At 40.8% G+C, this 23,970-nt stretch overlaps 1 protein-coding gene across 1 annotated transcript in view; it reads right to left on the bottom strand.

Moving 5' to 3' along the window:
• The window catches only part of ANAPC1 (anaphase promoting complex subunit 1), a 98,772-nt gene that overhangs the window by 30,205 nt on the left and 44,597 nt on the right, over positions 1 to 23,970 (bottom strand). The window contains exons 23-34 of the mRNA XM_062209850.1: positions 23,926 to 23,962; positions 23,757 to 23,827; positions 22,230 to 22,408; positions 17,047 to 17,261; positions 15,232 to 15,350; positions 12,102 to 12,373; positions 8,620 to 8,854; positions 7,492 to 7,583; positions 6,101 to 6,235; positions 5,405 to 5,487; positions 4,165 to 4,243; positions 2,682 to 2,756 (exon numbers count right to left, since the gene is read on the bottom strand). Of these exons, the coding sequence (XP_062065834.1) occupies positions 2,682 to 2,756; positions 4,165 to 4,243; positions 5,405 to 5,487; positions 6,101 to 6,235; positions 7,492 to 7,583; positions 8,620 to 8,854; positions 12,102 to 12,373; positions 15,232 to 15,350; positions 17,047 to 17,261; positions 22,230 to 22,408; positions 23,757 to 23,827; positions 23,926 to 23,962 (1,592 nt within the window). The remainder of the gene's footprint in view (positions 1 to 2,681; positions 2,757 to 4,164; positions 4,244 to 5,404; positions 5,488 to 6,100; positions 6,236 to 7,491; positions 7,584 to 8,619; positions 8,855 to 12,101; positions 12,374 to 15,231; positions 15,351 to 17,046; positions 17,262 to 22,229; positions 22,409 to 23,756; positions 23,828 to 23,925; positions 23,963 to 23,970) is intronic.

Here is a 23,970-nt window from a genome sequence, read left to right as displayed (position 1 = left end):
AAAGAAAAAATCCAACTATAAGGAGTAATCAAAGAGAGAAATGTAATCACTTAAGAGCAGGCTGAGGCACACAGGAAACAAACAAGAAAAGACCACAAATCTGCTCTGTCTTGTCCAACATATAAATCTCAAGAGCTGATGGTCCCAAGGGCTGGGCTTGTTATTAGCTGGGTGACTTTGGACAAGTCCATTCTCCTTCCACGCAACAGTGATGTACTGGGCTCCAGCCATTGTGTACTAAGTGTTGAAAGTTTTCAGTTTGATTCATAATTACCAAAACCGGGAAGCTACCCAGGTGTCCAACAAAAGAAAATAGAAAAAGAAATTGTGGTACATTCATACAATGAAATATTACCTGAAAATAACAAGGATGACCTATTAATATACACAATATTGCAAAATCATGCCAAAAGAAGTCCTACACAAAAGGGTACACATACTGTACATGATGCCATTAATGTAAATACAAAATAAATATATTTTGGGGGAAAAAACAATATTGGCTGTAGTAGGGGTGGGGGTGCACAGACTGTGAGAAGGGTCATGGAGGATAGAGGACTATTTCTACAGGGGCATGCATTAGTTAAGTCTCAAATAGAATACTTAAGATTTGTGCATTTCATGAAATACAAATTTTATCTTAAAAGGAAAAAATGTAAATAAATAATAAATTCTAATTAATTATACACATGCTTAAGTATTAAGGAGTATATAACTATTAGCAACCTTGAAACTCACCAAAAATGATAGATTAGCTATAAGAATAGCTTAAGTAGACCATAGTCAAAGTGGAAGTTCTTTCCTCCCTTCAGAGGAAGGTACCTCCTTCTTTGATGACCTGTTCTTTCTACTGGGATCTCACTCACAGAGATCTTCCATTTAGGTCCTCTTTTTTTTGCCAGAGTGTCTTGGCTTTCCATGCCTAAAACACTCTCATGGGCTATGGGCTCTTCAGCCAGATCCAAATGCCTTAAGGGCTGATTCTGAGGCCAGAGTGCTGTTTAGGACATCTGCCATTCTATGAGTCTGCTGTGTATCCTGCCTCCCATGTTGGATCGTTCTCTCCCTTTTTTATTCTATCAGTTAGTATTAGCAGACACTAGTCTTGTTTGTGTGATCCCCTTAACTCTTAGACCTATCAGTATGATCAATTGTGAACTGAAATTGATCACTTGGACTAGTGAGATGGCATTGGTACATGCAACCTTGATGGGATTGTATTGGAATCCCCTGGCACATTTCTAACTCCACCATTTGGGGCAAGTTCAATTGAGCATGTCCCAAATTGTACATCTCCTCCTTCTCTTATTCCTACTCTTATATTTAACAGGGATCACTTTTCAGTTAAATTTAAACACCTAAGAATAATTGTGTATTAATTACAGAGTAATTAAGTAGATACATAATTAAGCAAGTTCATACAACAAAATATTAATTGTATAATCTGTTGGCCATACAGGTGTTCATATAAAGTTTCTGGACCTCTCTTTGAGATTTTTCCTATGAAAATATTGCAAGAAACAAAGTATCCAATATTCTCAAGAGTAAATAGATTTTACAAATAAAAAGGAACCAAGAGCACTAGACAAACAGGTGAATAAGGAGCTAATGCTGTGGCACAGTGGGTTAAAGCCCCAGCCTGCACCGGTCACCTGCCTGGTCACCCGTTCAAGTCCCAGCTGCTCCAGCTCTCTGCTAATCTGATCCAGGTCCTTGCTAATGCAATTCAGAAAGCAGCAAAGAATGGCCCAAGTGCCTGGGCTCCTGTACCCATGTGGGAGACCCAGAAGAAGCTCCTGGATCCTGGCTTTGGCCTGGCCTAGCCCCGGTCACTCTGGCCATTTGGGAAGTGAACCAGCAGATGAAGACCTCTCTCTGTGTGTCTCTATCTCTAACTCTGCCTTTCAAATAAATTAAAATAAATCTTTAAAAAAAGACAGGTGAATAAAGGCAAGGGTTACTTACATACCTGATTTTTATTTTTTACAAAACTGCCTATTTAGTTTTAACTATTTGGTTTACTGAATAAATATATTATACAATAATTAAAATATATTAATATTATATAGAAGACCTATGGGATGCCAGCGCTTCAACCTGCTGTGCCACAGTGCCAGCCCCAAAAATATAATCTTTCAGGGACTGGTGTTGGGGCACAGTGGGTTACACTGCTGCCTGAGATGCCAGCATCTGATATGAGTGCCAGTTCACGTCCCAGCTGCTCCACTTGTGATCCAGCTCCCTGCTAATGAGCCTGGGGAAGCAGCAGCAAATGGCTCAAATGCTTGGGCCCCTGCCACCCACATGGGAGACCTGGATGGAGTTCCAAGCTCCTGCCTTAGGCTCCCTGGCCAGCCCCAGCCAATGCAGCCATTTGGGGGTGGGGGGTGGGGTTGAACCAGTCAACGGAAGATCTCTCTATCTCTCCTTCTCTCCCTCTGTAATTTTGCCTTTCAAATAAATAAATCTTAAAACAAACAAAAAAGTAGGATTTCGAGAGATGAAAGAATAGACTGTGCTTGAGTATACAATCTTCAAATAAAAGTTTCTTTATCTTCAAAAGATACTTTAATAAAAAAAATCACCTTCTGAGAAAAAATATTTTATAGGACTTTGTGAAATCCTAGTAGAAATCTGAATTGTATCCTATGAAGGATATGTAACTTTTATTCTGTATTTACCTGAGGAACATTGCTGTCAACCCACTTGGAATTTGGTAAAATATCGTCCCACAAAATCAGGCATCGAGCAAGTGTCTGAAAAAAACAAAACAAACAGAAATTAATTGGAGCACAATTCAGATTCTGTAATACTGCTAATATTAATAGATCAATTTACTAATCAGTTCCTAAGGAATGACAATATTAAAAACTAAGTAAATAATATTAACCTAAACTACTCACTAAAACTGAGTTGATCATCATTTAGAGGGGTTGGGGAGACTTCTGAAAACTTGCTCTATAAAAGAAAAATCAAAAAGGAGAGAACCATAGGACTGTCTACATCATAATTTAAAGGCTCTATATGCTAAGTTTAGACATTACAAAAAGGAGGGAAAATTTTAGGCAATTAGTTCAAACTGTTATTGTCATTAAACATAATCCTACCAGTTTTATTATATACTTTGTAGTAATAAAAAATGTAAAATAAAGCAGTTAATACAGTTCTAGTCATTTGTTGCTTTTTAGCAAGGTTTAAATAACGTAAGGACAGGCCAGCTCTATGGCATAGTGGGTTAAGCCACCGCCAACAGTGCCAGCATCCCATATGCGTGCTGGTTAGAGACCCAGCTGATCCAATTCCATTCCAGCTCTCTGCTATGGACTGGGAAAGCAGTGGAAGATGGCCCAAGTCCTTGGGGCCCTGCACCCGCGCGGGAGATCTGGAGGAATCTCCTGGCCCTTGGCTTCGGATTGGCACAGCTCCAGTAGTTGAGGCCATTTGGGGAGTGAATCAACAGATGGAAGACCTCTCTCTTTCTCTCTGCCTCTCCTCTCTCTGTGTAACTCTCTCAAATAAATAAATAAATCTTAGGCCGGCACCGTGGCTTAACAGGCTAATTCTCCGCCTTGCGGTGCCGGCACACCGGGTTCTAGTCCCAGTTGGGGCGCCGGATTCTATTCCGGTTGCCCCTCTTCCAGGCCAGCTCTCTGCTATGGCCCGGGAAGGCAGTGGAGGATGGCCCAAGCCCTTGGGCCCTGCACCCGCATGGGAGACCAGGAGAAGCACCTGGCTCCTGGCTTCGGATCAGCGAGATGCGCTGGCCGCAGCGGCCATTGGAGGGTGAACCAATGGCAAAAAGGAAGACCTTTCTCTCTGTCTGTCTCTCACTATCCACTCTGCCTGTCAAAAAATAAATAAATAAATAAATAAATCTTAAAAAAAAAAAAAAGGCATCAAGTATAAGTGATTTAACTGTAAGAATATAGTTAAAAAAATAATGTAAGCACTGGAAATGTCATCCCATATATCAATGAAGTTACCTTTCCTGAGATTCCTAAAGTTATTTTCAGAAAATTTAAAAAGAACACTGTCAATCAGACATACATGAAGGATTAAAAGTAAAGGATTCTGCTACAAAGATACATATATTTCCAAGGTAAATGTCAGAAACACAGGCAAACTTCTCTTGTTAACAGAAATGAAAATGTCAAAACACCATACCCTAAGCAACAGAAACTCTGGTTTCACAAAGTCCAGCAAATACATGGTATCAGGAGCCCGAAGCCAATCTGCAATGGATCTGTGGGTGGAAGATGTCATTGAGGGTCAGTGCCACACAGGGGGCAAGACAAATCAAGAATCTCAAGACACATTTCAAAAAAATTTTCCCCACCCCAATCCACATTTCCAAGCCAATCCACTGATCCACATTTTTAGGGGGATATTTCACACCCTCTAACATGATATTTATTATGAATGTATTATGTCTTATAACATGAAATCCACGAAGACAGATATTTTGAGTTTTGTTTACAGAAATATCACCAGGCCAAGAAAGCAATGACATATACATTCATTTAAATAACAGTTGAAAAACATCTATTTTAACTAAGGGAAGAATTTAGAACACAGAAGTTTCTTGATTCTTAAAATATTTCTTAAATTAAAAGACTCAAAATATGGTATAATCTCTCCAACCCAACTCAATCTTCTATGCAAAGTACAAAATAAATGCCAAAGATCTATCTTCTAGTGACAGCACAACTAGAAAGGGTCAGGAAGGTAAAAGAATGTTTTTAGGTTTTAAAATGAAGCAGAAACAACTTTTTTAATGGTAAACAATAGAACAACATTAAGCATTTCTGGTTTAACCAGTCTTTACAAGGATATGCAAAATTAATGAAAAGAAATGTGGGCTGTTGGGAAGTCAGTGCCAACAATTACTAAACAGGAAAGAACAGATACCAGCAAGCATAGTCAGTGCTTCACATCTGAGTGTTCTAGATCCAACTGAAAATATTCAGAAAGAAAACTTGCATGTGTACGAAACACGTACAGACCTCTCCCTCCGGCATTATTCACTAGGCAGCACAGCATAATAACTTTACACAGCACCCACATTGTACTGGGTACTGGAAGTCATCTGGGGGTGATTAAAGTGTTCAGGGAGATGCAGTTTCTATGCAAACAATGCACCATTTTATCTAAGAGACTTGTGCATCTGCAGATTTTTGTATCCTGGAGGGTCCTGGAACCAATCCCCCACAGATACTGAGGAATGGCTACATACTGCCAAACAGCTTTTAGAAAAAAATCTGTAAAACTTACAATATTTGAGAGAAGGAAAATCAGGTTGGTCTAGCACAGGAAGAATTAACACATAATATAATTTCATTATTGAGGTCAGAAATGATGTCACGCTATCATGGTGAGAAACAGAGAAGAAGGTATAAATAAATACCTGTTATTAGTTTTTAAATAGATCATAGCCAAAGCTAGAGTGGCACCTGGACAAGTCACATCCACATTTATGGTATCTCCTTCCTGTTGAAAGAGAAGATTATTCATGTGAAAGAATTCTGAACTATTACAAATTCTTCTGAATATCAGCCTAGGCTAAAACTACCATATGAAAGTACTTCATGGGGCTGGTGCTGTGGTGTAGTGGGTGAAGTTTCTGCCTGCAATGCCGGCATCTCATATGAGTGCCAGTTCAAGACCCGACTGCTTCACTTCCAATTCAGCTCTCTGCTAGGGTCTGGGAAAGTAGTGAAGGATGGTCCAAGTCCTTGGGCCCCTGCACCCACGTGGGAGACCTGGAGGAGGCTCACGGCTCCTGGCTTTGGCTCAGCCCAGCTCCGGCCACTGCGGCCATTTGGGCAGTGAACCAGCAGATGGAACACCTCTCTCTCTCTAACCCTGCCCTTCAAACAAATAAATCTTCAAAAAAATTTTTTAAAAAAAAGTACTTCAGGAAGTTCATGGAAAATGGAATTAAAAGATAAGCTTTTGTGCAAAAAAACTTTTGAAAGTCATGCACAGTTTTGTCATAATATGTATTTTCCACGAACTTTTTGAAGATCCCTTGTATTGACAATGTTGATATAATACTATTCTAACTCCCAGGATTTTCATCTGTTACATCCATTGGACTTACCTTGATTTGGTAACTTGGAGATTTATGTTTCTCCCTGTGCATCCCTGCTTGAAAGCGCCTGTGACCTCCAACCATGTACTGATAAAGCTGCTCAGGCACATTGAGGTCAGACATCCCTATCAGGTTACTGCCGTGCTGGAAAATAAATGATAGACACATGAAATAAAAAGATAGGTGACACATACTCAGGATAAACAAAGGAATGAACTAACTTCAAAGTAGGGTGTCTGGGTCTCAGGGTTTGTTATTTTCCTACCAAAATGACTCAAACTATTAATAATTCTCACAAAAATTATAATACATATATGTTCAAGTTTAAGTACTTTCATTTTATAAAATATATGAAGACTTCAAAATCGAATTAATTATACTAATAGTAAAGGAAATTTATCAGCTATGTACAAGGAACCTGAACTTTCTGGATATCTTAGTTAAAATAACAAAAAACTAGCTTACACACATACTGAACAGCTACTATTAAGAACCCCATTTTATAAATGAGGAAAGTGAGGCACAGAGGGATAAGCCCCCAGGTTACATAGCTAGTAACAATATGATATGAGATGTTCAACTAGGTAGTTTTACTCAACAGTTCATAGTACTGCTTAATCAATCATCAAGAATTAGGAAAATGGACTGGGTCACTAATCATAACCAGAATCTATATCCCATTTCCCAGCATAATAATTTCCCACGGAGCCATACAATTGCTCTTTAGCTCACGCATCAAATGCAAAGTCCAAACCCCAACATATGGGCATCCTCAGCAGAATGCATGTAAGAAAAACTCACTACACTGTAACTTTCTTTGTATCATTGAGCTTGATCACAATACTGCATTGGCGATCCTTCAGGAGAACCAGATTCCAAATGAATTTAATGAAATGTTTTGGTAATTCTGTACATATTTCTTGCAGAGAATTAAAGACTGGTTGACTTAATATTGCATTTTGTTATAAGAAAATGCTACTGAGCAACATTCTGGAGTGATTAGTAACAATAGGATGACAAAAAAGTGTTAAGGCTTATTTCTAGCAACTACCACAGACCCATACTACTTCCCATCATACACTTTTCAGTATGTTCTGATTTTTATCAAAGTGGGCTGTCACTTTCTTATCTTGAATTCTTCTCAAGAAATTTCATTCTCCTAGTTCACTCATGAACATATACCTATTCTATGGGGAAAGAAATCTTAAAACCCCAACTTTCCAGCGCTATTTCCCTATATTGGGCAAATCTGGAACTCTGGAAAATACCCATAAAGAAAGAGCTCAGAATTAGGTTACGTCAGTGTAGGCAGAATGGAATTCTGAGTTAAGTATCAAGATTATTGGTCTCAACACACTGATGTGGTAACTGCAATACAGGAAGGCACAGCCTCTCCTTACCCCCAAGCAAACCATGCCCAGGGCCAGGCCAGCAGCTAAAGAGTATGACTCTCTGTCGGTACAGTACTCCATTTCAGGGCCAGGGGGGCGTCCTAAAGAAAAGAGAGCAACACAGTTCAAGCCGGCTTCTGACAGCATTAAGCCTAAGAATGTTAACTACCTAGTAGGTTGACAAACTTTGAACAACAGTGGACCTGGCCTGGTGATCTGCTTTGGCCTGAGATCTTAGCAGACATACTGTAAGAAAAGGCCTGGAATGTACTTCCATCCTCTAGTTCTCTCTTCCACAACTGTCATTACGTAAGAGAAATTCACCTCCAGCCTAGGTCCCAGAATAAGGCAGATTTACAGGCTGAAGCAGAGCTGCCTGGGTCAGTTTTTGGTCATCTATTTCATAGCTTTACTGTGGCAAGGATCAGCAGATAAAATCATAGTAAAAAATAACATATTTTAACAATACATTCTGAAATGATGTAGCAAAGATCCTGACTAGGTCAGACCAGGATATGTTAGGTATATATCCACAAGGCTGAGCATATCAACAATACCAACAGCATTTCCATTCGTCAAAAAAACACATAACAGATTTCCAAAAAAGTTTAGTTAATGGAAACAGAGAAAATGCTAACTGAGTGTGTATGTCTTACCATTTCTAGCTTCACCACCAGTAAACCGACCAGCACATAAAGGAGGGAAGTAGAGCCAATCACTTCCATTCTGTTGGAAGTATTACTGTCTAACATAATGAACACTGTGATATTAGGGACTAAAGCAAACAATCAACTTTTCGAGTTTCAAGTGCAGGCCATTGCCAGACACTGCCAGGTAAAGACAGAGCAGAATAAACAGCATGCTTATTTGTGTATGATTCAGACCATAGGTGCTTCACTAAACATCAAGCTCAGTAATGGGTTGACCAAATAAATACCCAGACTAATAACCTGTATAGTAACCTTAGCCTGGGAAAATGTTACATGCAGCTTTTTTTATTAGTACTAAACCATTCTGTGCTCACAGAAGCTACTACTGTTTTTCAATAATTTTTATAATTTTCCTATCATTTTTACTTAGGTTCATATAGAATGAGAAATGTATGCCTATGAAAATTTAGCATTATTAATCTCATACCTATTTCAGCCAATAAGACTTCTGCTGTATGTCGATGAGCTGTCCCTTGATATACAAGGCCAATGCCAACCACTGCAGCCACTTGAACATTGTGAGGAACATCAAGTTCCGTGGACGTTGGGGGTAAGAGAGCAGGAATGTGAATGCTGAGAAGCCGAGTAATTGACATATCCATGGTGCCTAGTTTTGCAGCAGAAACACCAAGCAGAAGTCCAATGCTTGTCATTTCATGGCCCTAAGACAGAAAACAGAATGAAACTCAAGATTCCCTACCAAAACAAGTGTGTAGTTTTAAATAAAACACCATCTGCCACTTTCAATAAGTACTTTTATGCGACAGGCACAGTAACAAGTAATACAGTAGCAAACTAAACAGATATGCTCCTTGTTCTCACGGAGTTAGTGCCCTAAAGGGGAAAACATATACATATACAAATTAAGTAAATACACCATTAAAAAGTAGTATGATAAAAATTAAATCATAGCAAGTATTATGAAGGAGTATTTTTATTAATTTTTAAATATGTATCTCAAATTAAATTTGAAAAATTTGGGAGACAGAGGGGAAGACAGAAAGCTTCCATTCACTAGTTCATTCCCCAAATGCCTGAAACAGTTGGGAAGTCAAAGCCAGGAACCAGGAATTCAATTCAGGTCTTTCACACGGTGGCAGGAACCCAACTACTTGAGTCATCACCATGGTCTCCCAGGTTCTGCATCAGCAGGAACCTGGAGTCAGGAGCCAAAGCCAGCATCTAAACCCAGGAGTTCTGACATGGGATATGGGCATCCCAATTACCATTTTAACTGCTAGACCCCTGCACCCACGTGGGAGAGAGACCCAGAAGAAGGTCCTGGCTCCTGACTTCAGCCTGGCCCAGCCCCTGCCATGCGGCTATGTGGGGTGTGAACCAGCGGACAGAAGATCTCTATCTCTCTAGTTCTTCCTTTCTAATTCTGCCTTTCAAATAAATGAAGTAATTTTTTTTAAATTTATAAATGGTCCTAAAGAATGAGTACAAATCTGAGCGGACAAATGGCAGGAGGGGGCACTCAAGCTGTGAAAGAATGCTTGCAGTGGTGACAGAAAAACAAAGACATGGCCCTACAGCGATTTGAACAAAAACCCTCACAGTGACAGGCGAGGTGCCCAGAACGGTCCCAAGTAAAAGAACAATTTTCTCAAAAAATGGTGCTGAGACAGCAAGGAAGCCACATGTAAAAGAACGAAGTTGAATCCATTCCATACATCACACACAGAAATTAATTCTAAGTGGATCGTGGTCCTAAATGCAAGAGCTAGAGTTATATGAAACATGAGTGTCAACTTGGTGGGTTTGGGTTAGGAAATGACTTCTTAGAAAAAACAACAAAAGCACAGTAAGCAACCAAAGGAAAAAAACAGACTGGACTTTATCAAAATTAAAACTTCCAGGCTTCAAAGGACACTATGCAAAAGTTAAGGGACAACCAGAAAATGGGAGAAAAGCTTTGCAAATCACATATCTGTTAAAGGACTAATATCCAGTATATTTAAACAACTGTAACGACAATAAGAAGAAAAATAAACAGATTTTCAATAAACATTCCTCTAAAAAAGTTATACAAATGGCCTAACATTAAAAAAGGGGGTGAGGGAAGGGTATATCGGTGTAGCATAGTGGGTGGGGCTGCCGCCTGCAGTGCTGGCATCCATATGAGCACGGGCATCCCATATGAGCGCCGGTTTGAGTCCTGGGTGCTCCACTTCTGATCCAGCTCTCTGCTGTGGCCTGGGAAAGCAGTAGAAGAAGGCCCAAATAAATGGGTCCCTGTATCTGTGTGGGAGACCCAGAAGAAGCTCCTGGCTCCTGGCTTCAGATCAGCATAGCTCCAGCCATTGTGGCCATTTGGGGAGTGAATAAGTGGGTGGAAGACCTCTCTCTCTCTCTCTCTTTTTTTTTTTTTTTTGACAGGCAGAGTGGACAGTGAGTGAGAGAGAGAGAGAGAGAGAGAGAGAAAGGTCTTCCTTTTTGCCGTTGGTTCACCCTCCAATGGCCACCGCAGCTGATCCGAAGCCAGGAGCCAGGTGCTTCCCTTGGTCTCCCATGCGGGTGCAGGGCCCAAACACTTGGGCCATCCTCCACTGCACTCCCGGGCCACAGCAGAGAGCTGGCCTGGAAAAGGAGCAACCGGGACAGAATCCAGCGCCCCAACCGGGACTAGAATAGGCGGAGGAATTACCTATTGAGCCGCAGTGCCGGCCACCTCTCTTTCTCTCTCTGCCTCTGCCTCTCTGTAACCCTGACTTTTAAGAAAATAAATAAATCTTTTTAAAAAAAGAAAGATTCTTTACATTACCAGTCATTAGGAAAAGGTAAATCAAAACCACAATGTGATACTATTTCACACCAACCAGTAAGTACCGACAGTATAACAATTGTTAGCAAGAATTCAGAAAAATCAGAACCCTTGTGTATTGCTGATAAGAGTTAAACTGATGCCACCACTCTGGAAAACAGTTTGGTAGTTTCTCAAAAAAAATGAGACACAGGGTTCTCACATGATATAGCAATTCTATTCCTAAGTATTTACCTTCCAAAAATGAAAACCAATCACATGAAAACATATACACAAATGTTTACAGCATTGTTCATAATAGCCAAAAAGCAGAAACAACACAAATGCCCATCAATTGATATATACATAAAGTACAAGTATGATGTTATATACAGAATATTTATTCAACAATAAAAAAGAAAGAAATGCTGACACATGGTACAAACACACATGAAGCTTGAAAACAGGCTAAATGAAAGAAGCCAGTCAAGAAAGACCAATATAATCATCTACATGAAAGGTTCAGAATAAGCAAACTTATGAAGACAGAAAGTAGATGTGTGGCTGCCCAGGATGGGGTGGAAATGTGGGGAGTGACTGCTAAAAGTACAAGGTCCTTTGTAGAGCAAAGATCATGTGTTAAAATGAACAGGAGTGATGCACGCATAACTGTTAATATACCAAAATCTGAACTATACACTTTAAATAAGTGAATTATAAAAGAGTTTTACATCATACATACACACAGCTTTAAAAAAAAAAACAAGGCTCTGAAGGGTAAGAATGATGGTGAGGAAGAATGTTTGCAGAGGTGATGAACAGCATGCACTGGCCCTGAGGTGATACAGAAAAAATCTGTCAGGAAGCTAAAACAGCCAAAACAATGGTTGGTGTGTAGGAAGCAAAAGAGTGGTACAAAGTAAGGCTGCAGAAGTGAGTGGACCCCATGGGCTCCCAGAACGTACAGGAAGAGCGATGCAAGAGCCCTGCCTGTGAGCAGGGGAAGGACACACGCTGATTTACACTTAGATCGCTCAACCTGCGAGGAGAGGAACAAACTTAGGCATACAACAATAAAGGAAGAGTAAACAGAGCAATTAGGCGCTACAGCAATAGGCAGATGAGACCCCACCACGCCAGGTGCTGGGAGCCCAAGTTCTCACCTTGGTCAAGTAGTCATGGATATTCAAAGTAGCCAGCTTGGTAAGGTGCCCATTCAGACCCAGGGCCATGAGAAAGCCTGCATACTCATTGGCTAACTCTGCATGCTTGGGCTTATTGTAAACAATCCAAGCTGAGTCGATCTGGGAGGCAGGGGCTATCTTCAGGCCAGCAGCCACACCATTATGAAAGCTGGCCCAGCTTGTCATGTTGGGAGGCACATCGATGTTTCCACTATTAAGGTCCACTGTTGTATTCCGAGGAGGGGCACGCCCTATCCAGCCAAGTGAAGTTTAACATTGAGAGAAAAAAATTGACAAAACCAAAACTGTCAAATTTACATCTTTGAGAACAATAGTACCATCTATACATTCAAAACCCTTAACCCCATAATATCTGGAATGATATTAAGTTTTTGTGAGCACTTAAACTTTCATACATGTGAGTCAAACTTAATCCAAGATGGAAAAATCTTAACTGCTTAAAATATCTCACTGCTCTTTTTGCTAAAATGCAAGGGGCTGTATGATAACTGAAACAAATTTAATTTTATAAGCAGTTTTGATTAGGATACTACTTAGAAATTTTTCAAACAGCCGAAAGCTTAATTAGAAACCAACATGAAAATTACTGTTACTGTTTAACTATATAAATCTTGGATTCTAGCAAGTGATTGATGATAATGATGTTAACTTTAAATATTCTATCCCGTACTTTTCTCTGGACAGTAAGAGAAAATGGTATTTTAAAAAGAGACAAGGACCTTCATAAATCTGCTATATCTCTCATCTATACATGTCTACTTCTCCATATACTGATATTTAATTATATGTTATTGTTAAAAAGGCCAAATTGCATTTAGAGATAGCTACATAAAAAAATACCCTTTTATGGGGCCAGCGTTGTGATGCAGTGGGTTAATGCCCTGGCCTGAAGTGCCAGCATCCCATATGGGCGCTGGATAGAGACCCAGCTGCTCCACTTCTGATCCAGCTCTAGAAGATGGCCCAAGTCCTTGGGCACCTGCACCCACACAGGAGACCTGGAAGAAGCTCCTGGCTCCTGGCTTCGGACTGGCACAGCTCCAGCCACTGTGGCCAATTGGGGAGTGAACCAGTGGATGGAAGACCTCTCTCTCTCTCTCTCTCTCTGCCTCTCCTCTCTCTGTGTAACTCTGACTTTCAAATAAATAAATCTTTTTTAAAAATATCCTTTTATAGACTTGAGTTACCCAATAAAGTACAAAAGAGAATAAACTTAACTTTATAGTCAATGGATATAAGAACAATGTTAATAAAATATGATACAATGTGCTCCTTAAATTTTTTTCTTGATTCCTTTGGATTTGATCTACACTTTATGTAGGCAAATATTGAATTATTTTTAAATTGTGAATATGGTATATCAGCTCAAGTCACAGATGAATACTTAAAATATATTTTGTTACATAAAGTTATCCAGTGCACTAGAGCTTTGAAACTAGTTTTAAAAGAATTCTAGAAAGTTTTATAAAATAGATTTCAAACAGATCTATAGTGTCTTATTTGTAGTATACACATATATACACAAAGCACAAGCACAAGGCAAAACATATTTGTCTTTAGCTTTTTGTACCTAAAAGCAAACTCAACTGCTAGTATTAAATAATACCACAATGGTAACAAGTTCATGAGCTATACTTAATATTTTATCAAAAAAGGCAGAGATCAATATTGAAAAAGGAAGTAATCTTTCTGAAACATCCCCTCATCATATGCATGAGACATAACATTCACAAATAGAAGAAAATGAAAGGTAAAACAGATCTTCTTCAATAAGAGTAACAACACACAAAAATGTAACAGGTCACACCAATGTAGGTCAAGGAACTATTTTAAGGGAGTGTTTTTCCATAAATTAATGCACTATCAAGATAAGATAACCTTATTTTCCCCTTTATTGTCACACCTACTAGAATGATTAAAAGAATAAAACATTATATCACTGTAATGAAACATTTTAAGTTCCATTAAACACATGCAAATTCAATTAAACATATTCAAAAAAACACAATGATTCCTGCATTTTTTTAAATGCCAACTCATGCATCACTTGGGTATGAAGTCACATGGATTTAATATATTTTAACATTTGGCAATTGTCCATCAGATTCTATTCTTCTTAAACCCCAATTTTTTTTTTTTAACTTATTTGAAAGAAGGAGAGCATGTGATTGCTGGTTCACTCCCCAAATGCCTGCAGTGGCTAGAGTGGGTGTGCCTGAAGCTAAGAGCCAGGATTACAACCCAGGTATTCACATGGGTGGCAGGAACCCAATTACTTGGCCCATAAATGCTGCCTCTCAGGGTGTACATGATCAAGAAGCTTGAATTAGCATCCAGAGACAGGAATCAAACCCAAGTTACTCTCACATGGCAGGCAGACATCTTAACCATTAGGCTAAATGCCCATTCTCCTAACACAGCTTTCATATGAAAATGTTCACACAAACAATTAAAGACTACTAAAATGAACATCAAGACCAAATAATTGTTCAGATTCAGACACAGTTACTTTATCTCTCAGAGAACAATTTAAATATTGAAAGTATCCCCATTAGGGGCCGGCGCTGTGGCACAGTAGGTTAAACCTCCATCTGCAGTGCCAGCAACCCATATGGGCGCCAATTCAAGTCCTGGCTGCTCTACTTCCAATCCAGCTCTCTGCTATGGCCTGGGAAAGCAGTGGAAGAGGCCCAAGTGCTTTGATCCTTGCATCCAAGTGGGAGACCCAGAAGAAGCTCCTGGCTCCTGGCTTCAGATTGGCCCAGCTCTGACTGTTGCAGGCAAATGGGGAGTGAACCAGCAGATGGAAGGCCTCACTCTGCATCTGCAACTCCATCTTTCAAATAAATAAATTTTTTTTAAAAAATTGAAAATTTGTAATGGGCTATATTCTGCTTCCTTCAATGTTTAGCTTGACTTACTATTTAATGAGCTTTGATATCCACTACTGGCAACTATTCACAATATCTTAAATCACCAGGGATGGAGGGAGTATATCTTTGATGTTAAACCAAAAAATTCAAAAGCACTCCATTTATGCAGGTACTTGATCATTTTCCTTTCTCATTAAGCCCAGACCTTAACATACCGGTGAGATTCAATTTAGGAATAGGGAGGGGTTCTGTTGGAACAGGATGGTATGAAAACAAGGTAAACATTCCTCGTCCTACTGGAAGGGCCATGGTTCGCTGACACAATTGGAGCAATCTACAATTAAAATAAAAGTATGTGAAACATTAAAAGAAAGCATAACAGAATGGGATCTATAAATATTCTGAATGAAGTCACAGAAATATGAGTGAACCACCCAAACACAATTATTCTCATTTTAATATTCTTGCTCCTATAAGAAATTCCAATGGGGAGACACATTTCCTTTGTTTTCACTGAAAACCAACTGGTCTGTACAACAATATAATTCTCCCAGGGTGTTCAAGTAAAAGAGAAATGTAACACTCTACTCTGATTGGTGCTAACCTTGCCAAAGGAAAACACGGTACTTTTGACATTTCATCACTGTGTTATTTTCAGCCTGACTGCCTTCAGTACATGCGAGTCCTCCTCTCACCATTTGCCAATACAGCCTCACAAGGGCCACTTCTGTGGTCTATACACAAGGAAAGAACTGAGGTGTCTCTACTGGAGGTGAATGGATTTCATGGTGTCTCCACAGGATACTTAGAATTAGTTTCACTTACATCATGGCTAGATTTAGTTACAGGACTAAAATCATTGTATTAGTTAAGTTCAAGTTTAAAATGGCATCTATGAGCTATAATACAAAATTAATACAGCAATCCCGAACTCATTTCTATGTTAAATTACATTCTAGATAGTCCCTTAAAGCAAGACAGAAACTAACAGAAATGTTGGAATGGGGGCATTTGTAAGTAGTAAATACTTAGAAAAGTTTGATCTGAAGACAGAGAAGTATGCCTTCATAGGCTAACAGTTTCTCTGCAGACAAAGCTATCATAAGCTGGCTCTTTCCCTAACTGTAGAACGGCTTTTCTAGCTCACAGAGCAACTCTATGAAGTACAAATGCTACAATCATGCTCATTCTTATACTTGAAGCAACTGAGATGGCAGAGGTCAAGTAATTTCCACAACTCCAACACACAGTAGTAAGTAGCAAGCTCTACACACAACCTCTGTGTCACTCCATCTCCTCATTTACAAGTGACCAGTGTTGGGTACCGAGGGAGAGGAAACAGTGACAGGAAAACTAGGACTAACTCAGATTTTCATTAGCCTGTGGTTAAGTGTGAATATATCTTCCCCTTGAAGCAGTACTATAAGAAGTTAGAAGAACTAGAAAACAATAGCAGGAAGATGACAACTGGCAGAGACAAGGCAGATAAAAGGACAGGAAAGAATTTAATAATTTATATTGTAGTGTCCCAGGACAATAGCTCTAAAATGTCACAGGCATGTGATGCTGGTTCCTACTGAGACTCACAATTTATCCAGGGATGGATATATCATGTGTTAGTGGCAGGATACAACAAACAACAACAAAAAACCCCACTCTTAACAAATCTAAACTACACTAAAAACAAAACTCAAAAACTATTCCTAGTCAAGACACTGAAGAATGAGTCCAGTGTTTTCCTTTGTTTGTAAATTCTTAAGATAACTACCAACAAAATGGTTTTAGAGTTGCCTTTTCTAAACAGTACACTGTTGAATTAAACAAGATAATTATGTCCTCAAAGGCCAAATTCTGAAAATGCTTATGGTTTATTAAAGTTGTATGCAAACTTAAGACACATGGTACATTTCAACTTTAAACCATTCTAGGGTTTTAAATGCTAAAAACTCAAAGGAAAAACAAGTATCAACAGGTCCCAAATGTGATAAAAAAGAATTCAACAAGGGCTAACAAGTAGTGTTTTCTTTTACCTGTTTTCTTTTTCTTCAATGAACTCATGGTCACTGAGTTCTGGGTACTGCACTACATTGACACGAACAGGATGTGCGCTTTGAAGAAGCCTTCGTACATCCTGCACCCTTAAATCTTCACTCCAAATTAATGACATAACCTCATGATTCATGTCATTCATGCCATCATCTTCTTCCTCAGCTTCTGTTCCTGAAGGAACATCTGATGAGAGTACCTAAGTGACAGACTTTATTGTTATAATAATTTAAAAAGCAGTCAACAGTCACCTACTAAATATGAGGCTGATACACCACAACTACACCAACACAAACAAAACAAGTACTCCAAAGCAAAGCTGGGTTGGGTTCTCAACCTATACTGTATTTGTATACAATGCATACAAACTTTTCTAAAAAGTAATATGCTGCCTACTTGGAAACACTCTATTTAACTGAGAGGAAAAGGTTAAATTTGGGAGTTCAGGAGGCTAAATCACTGAGGGAAACTTCCAAGGAAATTGTAAAATATCTGCTTGTATCTTAACTGCTTTGGGGCAGGCACTGTCATGTAGCAGGTAAAGATGCTGCCTGCAGTACCAGCATCCCAGATGCGCGCCGGTTAAAGTCCTGGTTGCTCCACTTCTGATCCAGCTTCTCTGTGTGGCCTGGGAAGGCAATGGAAGATGGCCCAAGTCTTTGGGCCCCTGCACCTGCATGTGACACCCAGAGGAAGCTCCTGGCTTCAGAAAGGCCCAGCTCCATTGCAGCAATTTGGGGACTGAACCAACAGATGTAAGACCCCTCCTTCCCTCCCTTCCTCTATCTCTCTCTGCTTCTGCCTCTCTGTAACTCTTTCAAATAAATAAATCTTAAAAAATAATAATAATAATTAATGGCTTTAAAAAGGAATTGAGTGGCCAGCACTGTGGCATTGTAGGTTAAAGCCCTAGCCTGCAGCACCAGCATCCCTACGGGTGCTGGTTTGAGCCCCAGCTGTTCCACTTCCAATCCAGCTCTCTGCTATGACCTGGGAAACAGCAGAAGATGGCCCAAGTCCTTGGGCCCCTGCACCTGCATGTGACACCCAGAGGAAGCTCCTGGCTTCAGAAAGGCCCAGCTCCATTGCAGCAATTTGGGGACTGAACCAACAGATGTAAGACCCCTCCTCCCCTCCCTTCCTCCCTCTCTCTCTGCTTCTGCCTCTCTAACTCTTTCAAATAAATAAATCTTAAAAAAATAATAATAATAATTAATGGCTTTAAAAAGGAATTGAGTGGCCAGCACTGTGGCATTGTAGGTTAAAGCCCTAGCCTGCAGCGCCAGCATCCCTTATGGGTGCTGGTTTGAGCCCCAGCTATTCCACTTCCAATCCAGCTCTCTGCTATGACCTGGGAAATAGTAGAAGATGGCCCAAGTCCTTGGGCCCATGCACCCACGTGGGAGACCCAGAAGAAGCTCCTGGCTCCCGGCTTCGGACCAGCTCTGGCCGTTGCAGTCATCTGGGGAATGAACCAGCGGATGGAAGACCTCTCTCTCTGGCTCTACCTCTCTCTGTAACTGTCTTTCAAATAAATAAAATAAATCTTTAAAAATAAAAAAAGGAATTGAATTAGTCCAAGTGGAATATGAACCTCACTCTTACTAAAGAACATATACTAAGTTAAATATTGTCTATGGATTAATGAAACAAAAGGCAAGAAATCTGGAAGGATATATACCAATGACTGGCGGAACTCAGGCAATACTTTATTTTAGTACTTTCAATCACAGTTGGCTTCAATTTTTTTTTATAAATCTATTTCAAATAAAAATGTCTTAGAAGGAAAGGGACTGAACAGTAACAGAACAATTGAGAAGTTAACTCCTTTAGTGTCATCCTATTCTCTTAAATTCAACAAGTGTTTTAATATGGGGAATCTAGATTCAGATAATTCAATCTGACTCTAACACAGATGTGAATCACAAGGAATCTCTTCATTTTCTCTCAAAAATCATTTTATGCTCCTTTAACAACTGTTTTATGTTCCTTTAGCATAAGATTAATTCCCATTGAGTTTTTGCCAACACTAGGAAAAAACTGGTTTTCTGTTTAAAACAAGACAAACACCAATTCAAGTAAGATCTGCTATTTAGCTGCAAATTCAAAGAGATGTCAGGACCCTGCTGGAGAGAGGGTCCCCATGGACACTGATTCTGACACAGGTTCATGTTAGGCAACTCTGGGGTTATAAGTAAATTTTAACACAGACTCTGAAAAAGCATTAGTAACCTAAGACATATTGTGGCTTATTAATAGTTACATGTAACAAATCAAAAGCCAAATCCCACTGTTTTTTTAGGGACATGAGGTAAACAGAAGTGTCATCAAGAGTGGAATAATCACTCCATAGTCCTGCTTGATGAGGTGCTGCTATTTACTTTTAAAAGTTACCTAGGTGGCCGGCGCCGTGGCGCAAAAGGCTAATCCTCCACCTTGCAGCACCAGCACACCAGGTTCTAATCCCGGTTGGGGCACCAGATTCTGTCCCGGTTGCCCCTCTTCCAGGCCAGCTCTCTGCTATGGACCCAGGAGTGCAGTGGAGGATGGCCCAAGTCCTTGGGTCCTGCACCCGCAAGGGAGACCAGGAGAAGCACCTGGCTCCTGGCTCCTGGCTTCGGATCAGCGCTATGAGCAGGCCGCAGCGCGCCAGCCATGGCGGCCATTGGAGGGTGAACCAATGGCAAAAGGAAGACCTTTCTCTCTGTCTCTCTGACTATCCACTCTGCCTGTCAAAAAAAAAAAAAAAGTTACCTAGGGCCAGCGCCGCAGCTCACTAGGCTAATCCTCTGCCTGCGATGCCCGCATCCCGGGTTCTAGTCCTGGGTGGGGTGCAGCATTCTATCCCGGTTGCCCCTCTTCCAGGCCAGTTCTCTGCTATGGCCCAGGAAGGCAGTGGAGGATGGCCCAAGTGCTTGGGCCATGTACCCACATGGGAGACCAAGAGGAGGCACCTGGCTCCTGGCTTCGGATTGCCACAGCACGCCAGCCATAGCAGCCATTTGGGGGGTGAACCAACAGAAAAGGAAGACCTTTCTCTCTGTCTCTGTCTAACTCTGCCTGTCAAAAAAAAAAAAAAAAAAAAGTTACCTAGTCCTAGGGGCCAGTGCTGTGGTATACTAGGCTAAGCCTCCGCCTGCAGCACTACATCCCCTATGAACACTGGTTTGAGTCCAGGCTGCTCCTCTTCTGATCCAGCTCCTTGCTAACGGCCTGGGAAAGCAGTGGAAGATGGCCCAAGCGCTTGGGCTCCTGCACCTGTGTGGGAGACTGGGAAGAAGCTCCTGGCTCCCAGCTTTGGATTGGCTCAAGCTCCAGCCACTGAGGCCATTTGGGGAACGAACCAGTAGATAGAAGACCTTTCTCTGTCTCTCCCTCCGTCTGTAACTCTGCTTCTCAAATAAATATATTTTTTAAAAGATTTATTTTATTTATTTGAAAAATAGAGTTACAGAGAGAGGTAGAGACAGAGAGAGAGGTCTTCCATCTGCTGGTTCACTCCCCAGATGGCCGCAATGGTCGGAGCTGCACCAATCCGAAGCCAGGAACCTGGAGCTTCCTCCGGCTCTCTTATGTGGGTACAGGGGCCCAAGGACTTGGGCCATCTTCTACTGTTTCCCAGGCCATAGCAGAGAGCTGGATTGGAAGAGGAGCAGCCGGGACTAGAACCGGCACCCACATGGGATGCCGACGCTTCAGGCCAGGGCTTTAACTCACTGTACCACAGACCAGCCCCATAAGAAAAATTAAAAAAAGGTTGGCGCCGCAGCTCACTAGGCTAATCCTCCACATGCGGCACCAGCACCCCAGGTTCTAGTCCCAGTTGGGGCGCCAGATTCTGTCCCAGTTGCTCCTCTTCCAGTCTAGCTCTCTGCTGTGGTCTGGGAGGGCAGTGGAGGATGGCCCAAGTGCTTGGGCCCTGCACCCACATGGGAGACCAGGAGGAAGCACCTGGCTCCTGGCTTCGGATCTGCGCAGCTCGCCGGCCGTAGCGGCCATTTGGGGGGTGAACCAACAGAGGGAAGATCTTTGTCTCTCTCTCTTACTGTCTAAAACTCTCTCTCTCTGTCTAACTTTGCCTGGCAAAAAAAAAAAAAAAAAAAAGAAAAGAAAAGAAAAAAAGAAAAGGTTGCCTAGTTCTAGAAGAAGCTTTAAAAGTTTCACTTTTAAGTTTTTGTTGTTGTTAAAGATTTATGTATTAATTTGAAAGACAGAATTGAGAGAGAGAGGGAGGCAGGCAGAGAGGGAGGGAAGGTGGGAGGGAGGGGAGAGGGAGAGGAAGAGACAAGAGAGAAGGAAAGGCACACAGAGAGATCTTCCACCCACGAGTTCACTCCCCAAATGCCTATGACAGATGGGGCTGGGCCAGACTGAAGCCAGTAGCCAGGGCCCCAAGGACTTGGGTCATCTTTCTCTGCTTTCCCAGGCACATCAGCAGGGAACTGGATCAGAAGTGGAATACCTGGGACTCAAACCAGCACCCACATGGGATACTGGCACTGCACACAGCAGCTTTACACATTGCATGACAACACCAGCCCTCGTTTTTAAGTTTCAAGAGAGGTTGATTTAAAAACAGAAATAACTGGAGAATAATTAAATTCTTCACTATTTGCAAACTTTGCAGATATCATTCTTAAGACAACAGAATTAAGGACTGATAAAGACAGTATTTCAGGAGGGATAAATTGGTATCTTCCAAACTCCAGTGGGGGAAAAAAAAAAGACCTCGTTCTTGGAGCTTGTTTTATGTAATTAAACAAATATACATATTTAAAAGGTTAAATTGAAAAAATTCAACATCAAAATATATAAAAAAGAAAAGTCATACATTAGCTATCCAAATTCAGGATATACTGCTCTCCCTTTTGCTATGTAATAATTAAAAAGCAGCTAATAACTAACAAAGGTGAAATGTAGGGAGACAGTCACTGCTGTTGACTGACAGTGCCTGTCCTGACTCAGGGCAAAGAAAGCACTCACAAAATCTACCATCCTCATGTTCAATTTCAAGTTAATAAGATGTCATCAATTATAAATTCCATCTGGCACACAATATAAAAGACAAACTAATACATACACTTGCAAAAAGACTTAAATAAAGAACATTTTTACTTTAAATGACTGCGGGCTAACACTGAACTTTGAACTTTCTGTTGATACTCACAGATTTCCCTCTAGGTAAGTTTCCTTCACAAGCTTGCTTAGAAAGATCTTGACGTCCAATTAAGAGGCAGACAGGTTCTGGCCAATCTGAAGCAGGCTGCTCACGACAGTGATAAATTGCATCTCTGATAGGAAGGGCAATTCCAAAGGGAAGTGTTTCCAAATCTCTTAAAGTGAATCCTTATGGTAAAAGGAAGGGAGAAAAATTTTAATTTAGGCTTGCCACTATCCCAATTATACTCTGACTCAAGTTAGTGAACATCTATTGTGACAAATAACAAATTAATTCATTTGGTCGGTGTCATGGCATAGCAGATAAAGCCGCTGCTTGTGACAACAGCATCCCACATCGACACTAGTTCACATCCCGGCTGCTCTACTTCCCATCCAGTTCCCTGCTAATGGCCTGGGAAAAGAAACGGAAGATGGCCCAAGTACTTGGGCTCCTGTCACCCACGAAGGGGACCAAGAAACTGGCTCCTGGCTTCAGCCTAGTCCAGCCCCAGCTGTATTAGTCATGTGGAGAGTGAACTACTGGATAGAGGACTTCTCTCTCCCTCTCTCTCTAACTATGCCTTTCGAATAAATAAATAAACCTTAAAAAAGAAAAAAAGTATTACCTTTTAACATATCATTCTATATGACATCCTTTTTTATCATTCCTATCTGTAATTGTTATTGATTTTTTTAGTTCTTTATTTTTGAGAAAAAATTTACTTAGTATTTTACTTAATTTTAAACTCTGGAGCACAGGTTTGGGGAACAGCGAATATAAAAATCTTTTTTCCCTAGGGGCTGGCACGTGGCACAATAGGTTAATTCTCCGCCTTGCAGCGCTGGCATCCCATATGGGCGCCGGAGTCTAGTCCGGTTGCTCCTCTTCCAGTCCAGCTCTCTGCTGTGGCCCAGGAGGGCAGCGGAGGATGGCCCAGGTACTTGGGCCTTACACTCGCATGGGAGACCAGGAGGAAGCTCCTGGCTTCAGCTCGGTGCAGCGCACCAGCCATAGCAGCCATTTGGGGGGTGAACCAACAGAAGGAAGACCTTTTTCTCTGTCTCTCTATCTAACTCTGCCTGTCAAAATAAAAAAAAATAAAAATCTCTTTTCCCTTTCCCTCTGCCCAGCTGAATCTTCACCTTGGTACCAAAAATCCCTGACCTTTATCCTTCAAAAATGTCCCAAAATATTTATAAAATTATTTTCAGATGTTGTCAGAAATAGCATTTCTGATATCTGAGTGTTACAATGGCTTCAAGTTTGAGTGTGTAGTAGAGCTCTCCATTCTGAGACCAGTTTCCATATCCACAACCTAGACTGGTCCCATGGCAAACAAAGACCTCATGCATAAAGAGATAAAAAGCTGGTATCTCAGGAAAAGCAAAGTATGACTTAGTGAATCATACCTCGATCTTGTGAGACTTTAAAAAAAAAAAAAGAAAAGGCAGGACCCCTAGCCTCCTCATGCCTTGCAGTTCTAGCTAGCACGGAGGAAACAGGTCTAGCCACAAGCAACAGAGAAGCTCTTACCTACATTTGTCATCCAGACAACTAATTTTTCTGCTAGGCTAGAAACTGATGTAGAATGCCTGAAAGTAAACCTATGAGAGAATAAAACATAAAGTTGTTAAACAACAAAGTAAACTGTAACATTGTTTTTAATTTTTAACATGAAAAGCACAAACTGATCAGAAGTTACCTGTTTTCCTCTTGTTCTGCTTGTGGTTTCTGGGGGGCTAAAAGG

This window comes from Lepus europaeus, chromosome 13 (genome assembly GCF_033115175.1).
Source record: "Lepus europaeus isolate LE1 chromosome 13, mLepTim1.pri, whole genome shotgun sequence".
Taxonomy (NCBI): Eukaryota; Metazoa; Chordata; class Mammalia; order Lagomorpha; family Leporidae; genus Lepus; species Lepus europaeus.
Note: the sequence above shows the minus strand (reverse complement) of the source record. Positions and strands in the feature narration are given on the sequence as shown.